We start from the raw sequence: 10,905 nt of genomic DNA, 5'->3' as shown, positions 1-10,905 counted from the left end.
TAAGAGACCATAATCCATACTGGAGTCAGCGCGCATGCTCAGGCAAGCGCTCGTCTTCTTGATACCACGCATGCTCAGTGCCCGCTCCTTGCCCAGGACGCACTGAGGCTCTTGTTGCTGGAAATTCACATTCACAGCGGATCACTCCTAGTCAGTCCCTGCTTTCAAATTTCTTAGCAGTGCAGTCAAGGATGTACCTTTACCCACAAATTGTCTTTATCGCCTTGCTCTCCAGCCTGAGCTTAACCCGGGCCTTGTATTTCCACATCGGGGAGACGGAGAAAAAATGCTTTATAGAGGAGATTCCTGACGAAACGATGGTTATCGGTGAGTGTTGTGTCAGAGGGCGACACGTCCATTATTTATCCGTGCATACCCTTCGTGGCCTATTGTACTGTGTACTGTACCTGCCTGCGCCGTTTCTATGGGTAAGCATAGCAACGCAAAAACACGCATTTCACTTTGTTACTTGATAACTCATATGAATGATTTGTATGTACCATACTCATTTTACCGTATCGCGTTATATAGTATGCGCAAGTTGTTAGTGATAGTATATTATGTTAGTTTTGAATTGATTACGTTGCACTGATGTTGCCCAGACAATTCACTGCACTGTGAGTTATGGAGAAAGCAACGTGTAATTTACAACCCTTAAATGTGACCATATGGTAAAAGTTCATTATTGCATTCATGTGTTTGTGGTGTTAATGGTTTTAACAAATACATGTTAGACAAACCTTACTTACTGTACCATTAAACTGTTTCTGTGTATGACTATATGTCTCCAGTTATGCATAAATAGTAGCCCTTTTGTGTGATTATTTTATAATGTTTGCATACTGCACACAATCTAAAAAACAAAATAAACAGGTACAGGGTTTGACAAAGATAGAAGCACCTGCAATTAGCTAGCAGTGTCAAAGGGTGCAGCACCGCAGGAAGTGGAGGTGTCAAAGGGTGTAGCACCGCAGGAAGTGGAGGTGTCAAAGGGTGTAGCACTAAAGGAAGTGGAGGTGTCAAAGGGTGTAGTACAGCAGGAAGTGGAGGTGTCAATGAGTGTAGCACCGCAGGAAGTAGAGGTGTCAAAGGGTGTAGCACCGCAGGAAGTGGAGGTGTCAAAGGGTGCAGCACCGCAGGAAGTGGAGGTGTCAAAGGGTGCAGCACCGCAGGAAGTGGAGGTGTCAAAGGGTGTAGCACCGCAGGAAGTGGAGGTGTCAAAGGGTGTAGTACCGTAGGAAGTGGAGGTGTCAAAGGGTGTAGCACCGCAGGAAGTGGAGGTGTCAAAGGGTGCAGCACCGCAGGAAGTGGAGGTGTCAAAGGGTGTAGCACTGCAGGAAGTGGAGGTGTCAAAGGGTGCAGCACTAAAGGAAGTGGAGGTGTCAAAGGGTGTAGCACTAAAGGAAGTGGAGGTGTCAAAGGGTGCAGCACCGCAGGAAGTGGAGGTGTCAAAGGGTGTAGCACCGCAGGAAGTGGAGGTGTCAAAGGGTGTAGCACTAAAGGAAGTGGAGGTGTCAAAGGGTGTAGCACTAAAGGAAGTGGAGGTGTCAAAGGGTGTAGCACCGCAGGAAGTGGAGGTGTCAAAGGGTGTAGCACTAAAGGAAGTGGAGGTGTCAAAGGGTGTAGTACCGTAGGAAGTGGAGGTGTCAAAGGGTGTAGCACCGCAGGAAGTGGAGGTGTCAAAGGGTGTAGCACTAAAGGAAGTGGAGGTGTCAAAGGGTGTAGTACCGTAGGAAGTGGAGGTGTCAAAGGGTGTAGCACCGCAGGAAGTGGAGGTGTCAAAGGGTGCAGCACTGCAGGAAGTGGAGGTGTCAAAGGGTGTAGCACCGCAGGAAGTGGAGGTGTCAAAGGGTGTAGCACCGCAGGAAGTGGAGGTGTCAAAGGGTGCAGCACTGCAGGAAGTGGAGGTGTCAAAGGGTGTAGCACCGCAGGAAGTGGAGGTGTCAAAGGGTGCAGCACCGCAGGAAGTGGAGGTGTCAAAGGGTGCAGCACCGCAGGAAGTGGAGGTGTCAAAGGGTGTAGCACCGCAGGAAGTGGAGGTGTCAAAGGGTGTAGTATAGCAGGAAGTGGAGGTGTCAAAGGGTGTAGCACCGCAGGAAGTGGAGGTGTCAAAGGGTGTAGTACAGCAGGAAGTGGAGGTGTCAAAGGGTGTAGCACCGCAGGAAGTGGAGGTGTCAAAGGGTGTAGCACCGCAGGAAGTGGAGGTGTCAAAGGGTGTAGCACCGCAGGAAGTGGAGGTGTCAAAGGGTGTAGTATAGCAGGAAGTGGAGGTGTCAAAGGGTGTAGCACCGCAGGAAGTGGAGGTGTCAAAGGGTGTAGCACCGCAGGAAGTGGAGGTGTCAAAGGGTGTAGTATAGCAGGAAGTGGAGGTGTCAAATGGTGTAGCACCGCAGGAAGTGGAGGTGTCAAAGGGTGTAGCACCGCAGGAAGTGGAGGTGGCAGCCTGCTGCATGTTTACATTCCTGTTCACGAGGGATACCTGATAATTCAGTGATTCATTATGCCAATTTTTATTTTGGAATAGGGATCTGCTGCAAAGCCAGATGGATCATGAAACATTAGTAATTTGAACAGTCTTGCATGTGGAAGCAATCATTTGGAATAGCCTATTTACACAAACGTGCATTCTAAACATTGCATGTCTTTCTGTATGTCCCCTTATGTGTTAGAATTGTACTTTCAGTTGAATGAATATCCTTGTATTTTGTGTGTTGCAGGTAAATACCGCACTCAGCTCTGGGATAAACAGACTGCAGCCTTTCTGCCATCGACACCTGGCCTAGGGATGCACGTGGAAGTCAAGGATCCTGACACCAAGGTGAGACAGGACCAAAAGTAGTGCAGAGCCATATGCACCAAATTAATACATGTTATAGTTGGCATGAATTTTGTATGTTTTGCCTTTTAAAGATCATGAATAATTTGATCTTATTACACACCATACTTTGTTGTCCCTTGTCATATTTTGTATTGTGACCAGCATGTTGTAATACAGGTATCGTATTGTATCACTCATAGTTTGTGCAGCCTCGTTTTGGCATGGTGCTCCATTATGTAATACCTACTAAAAGTGTCACATATTCTGATACCCATCACAGTGATCTTACAGACTCCCTGTTAGGGAAGCAGTTAGAAAGCAGCAAGTGGAGTATGATGTCAAGGGAGGGCACTTCTGTCAATTCGTTATAAGGCCCTTGTTTACCAAGTCTTGTGTTGATACTAAATTAGACAGCATAAGGTGATTATTGACAGTGAAAGTGTGTTTGCATGGTTTCCATGTTTACAGCTCATGTCCAGGCTTGAACACCTCACAAAGATAGGAAAACAAAAAAAACTACAAAGTAATTTTGCTTAGAGATGTGTCTGTTCTCTTGTTTATAATCATTTACACAGATATTGAGAGATTAGTGCCAGTATATTTCCTCTTGTGTATTGTGGTTTTTAAAACAGCACACACACAGGGGTTCCCCGAGTGGCTCATCCAGTTAAAGCGCTGCCCCTGGGAGCTCAGGATGAGTCATACAGCTTGGACGGCATCAGTTCGCGTCCAGGCTGTGCAAAGAGGCCAAACTTTGCTGGGGACTCCGAAGGGGGTATCGTATTGGCTCTGACGCTCCCAAGGTGGGGGATGGGGGACCTGCAGGGACTTATTCAACTCATCACACAACAGCGAACCCTACTGGCCAGACACCGAGCACATTCAGAGTGGTTAATAAGCAGGGCTGATCTCTGTCTTCCGGGATTGGTAGCCCACCCATCTCTACTCTCGATTGCCCGGCGTAAAAGCGTTTTTTTTACGCCTCAGAACGTCCCGCTGTGTGGGGACTCGCTGCGGTGAGGAGAAAAAGCATAATTGAACATTTAAAATTGGGGGAAAAATAATAATTGGTCACTCTGAAAAAAAAAAAAAAAAACAGCACACATACACAAGTTCAGGGATGGAAATAAGACTCTTATTGCATAGCAGTTTTACCCGTTCCAGGTTTTTATGTGCTCGATTAGCCCCAAACTTACAGTAAAACCAGGAATGGATCCAACTGCAACTTTCCATCCCTGAAGTTAATGGGTCTCAATTCAGAGCTGGAATTCTGCAATTTCAAGCTCTCATACAGCTAGACATACCTCACTTTGATAGTTGCACAAGAATGTGTCCACATATACATGAACAGCATGTTAAATACAAATTGAAAAATGATATATTGTAAAACCGGAATTAACTGGTCACAAACAAGGCTGCAGCTGGTCTCTTCAAACCACACTGGTAAGGGCATTTCACTGCTTAGTTGAACCTGTTTTACTGGTTACTTTGAATAGAAGGTGGCCTCTGGCCCATATGCAGCATTTTGAAATCCAAGCTAAAATAAAAAAAAATTGATTTTTTGTCTGTAATGAAATTGTATATTGTAACTGCAGCTGTCGCCAAAGTTAGTCCCTTGTTAAAGTTTAGCACAGTGTTTTAGCAATAGTTTACCATGCTTTGTCATATATTTGTATGTGCTTTTCCATACCTGTGGACTTTCCAGTGCTTACAGTACCTATGTTTTGCCATGCTTTCACTATGCTTTTATAAGGGGTGTTACATCAGAACATTTTTCTGGTTAAATAGTTTTCATAACATATCTGCAGAGATCTAGAAAAGACCTAAGTGACACTGAATGTGTATCTGTGCGTATGTAACCCATCCTGCCCCCACTTAGATTTGCATTCAGTTCCAAGCAGCTGGTATCAGTGACGTATTCTGAGTGTTTAGTGTTTCCATGTAAGTTTCCAGTTTATATTTCAGTGGCAGTTATTGTATTGCCTCCAGTATTCTTGTGTTTCTGAGAGTGGCAGTTGTTAGTGTCTGTAGAGGTAGTGGCAGTCACATGATACTCAGGCCAGCACAGAATAGAGCACATAGCATTGAGTTGTTTGGTACCAGGTTTCGAAACCAGGGGTGTTAGATTCCCTTTCATTTCCTAAATGTTTCAACTTTAAGATAAAACGTTTAAATGTTTTAACTTTACCATATTGGGAATTTTTGACAACCAATCAGAAAAAGCCATGATGAAAGATGGATTAGAGTGCTGATACTTTTATGATGCTCTCCAACTTACTGTGGACATGGAAAAGTCTTGCAGTGTCTCACCCTGCTCTATAAACACTACAGCTGACGTCTTTAAATAACATGGATAACTTTCACAATGTTATAACGTTTAGCAACAATTCGAAACCTTTAACACTTGGAAAACATTTACAGATTTTTCACCCAATGTCAAACCGCACTCAAAACTGTGAGACCCAAGTACACGTATTTCACGTGTGTCACATTTCAACATGTGCGTGCTTCATTTGGGGTTCTTTATTTATTTAAACCTTCAGCCATTCATTAAACGTTGAAACAAAATTCAGAAACTCAACTCGGCATGTTATTTATTTGCGTTGTTCTTATTGCAACCCTTTATTTTAGTGCATTATATAATATAATTGGGAGTGCAGTTTTATTTGTAGAAGTGGAGCATAATGAAATGCTCTTTGTTGCATTGTGCAGGTGGTCCTGTCCAGACAGTATGGCGCAGAGGGGCGCTTCACCTTCACGTCGCACACCCCCGGAGAACACCAGATCTGCCTGCACTCCAACTCCTCCAAGATGACACTCTTTACTGGGGGGAAGCTAGTGAGTCCGGTCAATGGCAAAGCACAACCCAAAAGATACTTTTGAAATTGAGTTTCCATAAATGAATAGTTGTGGCTGCACGGAATGTTTGCATTCAGAATGTAGAATAGAATTTGTTTCTTTGATCTGCATGAATGGTCAAATGCCCCCCCCCCCCATTCCAAATAGAAATGTGTGTAACGCAACCCATGTGTGTATATTCTCACAAGTACCCAGGTTTACTGTATATTCTCACATGTAGGCACAACGCTTACAGTATTCCTGTTACGCTTTTTTTTTTTCCTGATGAAAATGGAAAATGTAGTTTGGTTTCATATTGGCTAATGTGCCTGTGTCCGGCTGCATGGCTAGTGCAAATGCTTATATATACAATAGCATTGTAAGTTGTGAAACTATGATATAGGGCAGTGGTGCACAACTCTGGCCCTCAAGATCCAATCCAGTCCAGGTTTTTTTACTCCAAGCAGGTTCTAATGTAGTTAATTGAAGCTGTTAAGAGGCAATTAACTAATTTAGGACCTGCTTGGAATAAAGACCAGGACTGGAATAAATCTTGAGAGCCGCAGTTCATTTGAAAAACTTGAAGGTGGATTACTAATTGATTTTTGTAAATTGATTACTAGAAACAGTCCTGTCCCTATTATAAGAAACCGCATGCTGGAAATAATATTGCACAAAAAATGTATTTAATTTATTTTTATTATTAACCAGGACAGGACTATAAAATGCAAAATCTCATATACAAAATCATCCTACAGTTGTATGCTGCCATCTAGCAACTGAAAACTACATGGACATATTTAAAAGGCAACCTAGTACCTTTTTAATGTTGATTTTGTAATTTTAGTAAATTATATACAATTCTTTATTTGCAAAATATAATTGTTTGTATCTACAAGACACTTGTATATAAAGCTATAAAAGGATAGCTCCTACAGTGCTTATAATGTTATATATGCAGCACTGGAGACAAAAGTCCTCTCTATGTATCCTTTGTGCAGGGATAGCGCAAGCACTAGCAATGTCAGCTTGCACACATTACCCATAGCATACCTAGGTATCAGGAGCAGTCCAGTCTTCATGCCCATAGCACTAAAAAGATGTCTCCAATCTCCTGCCCCAGAGAGTTCACCTGGATATCCAGGTGGGTGAGCACACCAACAACTACCCAGAGATCGCAGCCAAGGACAAGCTGACCGAGCTGCAGCTGCGTGTGAGACAGCTCCTGGACCAGGTGGAGCAGATCCAGAAAGAGCAGAACTACCAGCGGGTAAGATGCTGTGCTGAATCCTCCACACTGGGGCTGGGGATCAGGGGTAAATACCACAAGAGAAGACCTAGCACTGGACTCCTCTCCGAACCAGGGCGGGGGGGCGTAGCTATCAGGGGTAGGGGTCGGGGGTGAACTACCACGAGAGAACACTTATGAATTATATAATGAGGGAAACAATTCAGAAAACTCAATTACTTGTTATTAAACCCGATCCCCCTGTGTGTCCCCAGTACCGTGAGGAGCGTTTCCGCATGACCAGCGAGAGCACCAACCAGCGGGTACTGTGGTGGTCCATCACCCAGACCGTCATCCTCCTCATCACCGGCATCTGGCAGATGAGACACCTCAAGAGATTCTTCGAGGCCAAGAAACTGGTGTAACCTGCAAACGGGATGAGATAAAGGGCAGAGATATCCTGAAGTGTCAGATTTCACAGGAAATATTGTCTTTCTAAAGAATTGTAGGGTTGAGCTGAGTAACAATTCTCTGGTAAGGTACACAGTGTTACCTTAAAAGGGGAGTTGATTTTAGCCTCAGTATCTTAATTTGGGTTTGGCATTTGGATCAACATTTGTTTATTTATTTATTTATTTTATATACAAAAGACCACTTTTACCCTGTTTTACCTTTTGAGTGCTCTGTCAATCTGGCCCCTGGCGGATACAGCAGCGATCTGTTCAGATATGTGTAACTGGAGCAGCTGAATTCCATACTTTTGGATATCCCAGCTTCTGGTTGTTTCTAATGCATTCACAGTGAGTGTTCAAGATCACTGAAGCTATGTAGGTTAACTAAAATGCCTGTGAAGTAACTCATTGAGAATGATGCACTCACACCTGGTATTGGTCCGGACTGGTCAGTGCAAGAAGTCTAAGCCCCTAGAAGATTTGAAATACCAGGTTTCAGTGGCTGCCATTTGGATACAGCACTGCCCTGTATGAGTTTGTTCACAATTTTGTATATCTTTGTGGATTTAAAAAAAAAAAGTCTGTTTGCTGCCCAGGGACAGTCATGCACTAATGCTTTGTTCTAAACTGTGAAAATACTGAGCAGTACAGCCTGTATCTTTCACACATAATACTGTGGGTGTGTTAAGAATTCTTCCGCTTGCTTATCACAATGGAATCTGCTGCGTAGCTCAGGGGGAGTGGATCTGAGCATGTGGTCTCTTTCCCTGAGCTGCTCAGAGCCACTCACCTACTTAACACACCCACTGTCAGTATATATATTGGCAAATAAATGAAAAATGGGACAAGATTAAAACTGGGGGTGGGATTGTGGTAATACAAGATGAAATCGTTCGTGGGGGTGGGATTGTGGTAATACAAGATGAAAACGTTCGTGGGGGTGGGATTGTAGTCATGTTTTTAGTTTTTTTTTTTATATTCCACTGTTTGTTTGTTGTGGGAAGGGTGTCATTGAAGTTGATCTTTACCTGTGGCCTGTAGCAGATTTCCCAGTGCTGTTTATGATCTATTGCTCTAATATTGAGATCATTTGTGCCCCATACTGTGCTTTAGATGCTTTCAGATCGCTACTGCTGTGGAGTGCTACCTGTACAGTGTCTTTGATATTAATTTTGTCCTCTTAGCTTTATGTGCTCTGTACTAATATTATGCTCTATAAAATACCCTGCTGTGATATACTATAGAGCAGATGGAGCCAACAGAGTTGACAGCTGGCTTTCTGGAATGAGGAAATGGAAGACAAACCCTGGGCCCTCGGCATTTAATAACAGATGCAGTTACAGAAAAAATGACAAAACATAATCTTGGAGAAAAAGCCAGTAAATGGGACACAATGAATAATTACAATTAATGTACAATGGGAAGGAAGAAGAAATTGAAGTAATTTCCCAATACTCAAACCCCAGCTCTGTTTAAGGGTAGGTAGGCTCCTACACAAGATAGCTCTTTAAATAAGCAGACTCTTCTAGACTAACCACATGTGTTCAGTCCTCCATAGAAAATGGGTGACCCAATGAGAAATGAGAGTTTGTGGCACAGCTCACTACAAGAAGATTATACAGGAGAAAATGTTGTGAGGTTTTTCTTTTCCTTTTTTGGTGGGTTCACATGCAGCTCCACCTCCCCTAATACCTCTCTTTGGAACAGTCTAGTTCAATGTGTATGAAATGTTGTTGTGTTGCTATTTGTTGTGGATTATCCTTTTGTTAGGGTTGAACGGGTGCTGTAAGAAACTTACCACTGCTAAAAAGAAAAATATGTAATTTGTGTAAAATACTGTTTTCATCTGGGTGATGGTGGAACCAGGTTTTGGATTTCCAAGTTGAACATGTCTTTAAATGTGCTCTGCCTTTTAGTAATAATATTATTAATGAAACTTATATAGCACCTTTAAACATAACTGCTCCCAAGGCATTTCAGCTGTGCACATAAGCAGGTATATTAAAATGTGATATATATTAACAAGTGAGTCTAGGTTTCCTGGATATTATTTGAAATACTACTGAGCTGCAAAAATATTTGGAATAGCCCACAGCCATGTCCATCTTTTTTTTCTGTAATATTCAGAATAAAAGCAGAATGCAGTTCACGTGTGAATGTGGGGAGTGCAGTGATTGGAGCCCCTGTTGCGCTACTGCAACTGAAGGAGTTTGTGTTTGTTTTTCCTGCTCTCTTCTTGGGAGGAATCTCAGATCCATCAACACCCAGTTATCCCAAACCTTTCTATTTAATTTGTTTGTATTAGTAAATAAAGATAAGAATTGATTTATCGATGTGTTTACTGGATGTGTAACTTGCTTTTATATCCAGTCATCTATTCACATACAATACAATGGACCTTAATAAGATGCTGGTTATCATTTTCATTCATTCATAAAGCACTCGTCCATGTTTAAAGGGATTGTAGGAAACAAAATATTTCCACAAAATGTATCATTGTGCTCTTCTGTTTGTTATACAGGTCAGTAAAAGTACAGTGTTGAAAGAAACACATGTTATAGTAAATGTTTGTCTTTTAGTTTAAAACATGGTATCTGTTGCTACACTTCGGTTTGCAAGCTGTGCTTTTAGTTAGGGTTGCACTTGCTTGGTCATTTCACAGGAAGGGTGACCTCGTCCCCACCCCTTCAATGGCTTCTTTACATTTATTAAAGGACCAGCTGGGTGCCCTGGTTGACATGCTTGCAGCCAAAAACAGGGACTGTAATTGTAACGGATATCCTGTGAATGACGCGTAGAAACTGAGAACTCTGTTTGACCTAGTGTAGTACCAGGTATCGGGGGTAGTATGTAAGGGTAGTATGCAATTTGTGGGTGCAAACCCCCCATGCGTTATATGTAAAGAATGGTGTTCACCTGGTGTTCTGCACCCGCTGTCAAATTTGGACTTTGCCATCATTAATCCATTAAAATTATATTGAAATGCATTCAAATGAAGAAAAGAGCATGGAATTGGATAGGATCTGGATGCTAAGCGGGCGCAAACATTATAATGTGATGTAAGGATTTTGCCTTGCACTTAAGTAATTGCTGACCCTCCAAATACTTTACACCTCTTCTTACAAGGTGCAAACCTTTGTAGAAGTGAGTAATTGAGAACTGTATAAAAGCACACACCTGCGGAGACCTGTGATTGGCTTCAGGATGGCTGCTGTGGTACAATTCCTGATGCGACGACACTTGGCTCTTGTTGAGGAGAGGCAGGAACACTTTCGGAGGAGAAGGGCAAGATGAAGAAGACCTTGCATATTCAATCCCAGGGTCACTTTGTTTGGGATGCTGGAGGATGCGGTGCTAAAGCGCTATCGTCTCAATCCACTGGTCATCCTAAACCTAAACCTAACCTGTTGCAGCAGCAAAGGTCATTCAAAATGATCTAGACAACATTCAGAACTGGGCAGACACATGGCAAATGACATTTAACAGAGAAAAGTGTAAAGTATTGCATGCAGGCAAAAAAATGTGCATTATAAATATCATATGGGAGATACTGAAATTGAAGAAGGGAA

At 42.7% G+C, this 10,905-nt stretch overlaps 1 protein-coding gene across 1 annotated transcript; it reads left to right on the top strand.

Moving 5' to 3' along the window:
- The first annotated feature begins 17 nt into the window (after positions 1–17).
- Positions 18–9,665, top strand: LOC117969768 (transmembrane emp24 domain-containing protein 4). Its single transcript, XM_059013516.1, has 5 exons — positions 18–327; positions 2,718–2,818; positions 5,531–5,656; positions 6,780–6,926; positions 7,160–9,665. The coding sequence occupies exons 1-5, from the start codon at positions 192–194 to the stop codon at positions 7,307–7,309; spliced, it is 660 nt and encodes a 219-aa protein (XP_058869499.1). The 5' UTR covers positions 18–191; the 3' UTR covers positions 7,310–9,665.
- Positions 9,666–10,905: the final 1,240 nt, after the last annotated feature.

The sequence above is a fragment of the Acipenser ruthenus genome, chromosome 46 (assembly GCF_902713425.1).
Source record: "Acipenser ruthenus chromosome 46, fAciRut3.2 maternal haplotype, whole genome shotgun sequence".
In the NCBI taxonomy this organism is placed as follows: Eukaryota; Metazoa; Chordata; class Actinopteri; order Acipenseriformes; family Acipenseridae; genus Acipenser; species Acipenser ruthenus.
Note: the sequence above shows the minus strand (reverse complement) of the source record. Positions and strands in the feature narration are given on the sequence as shown.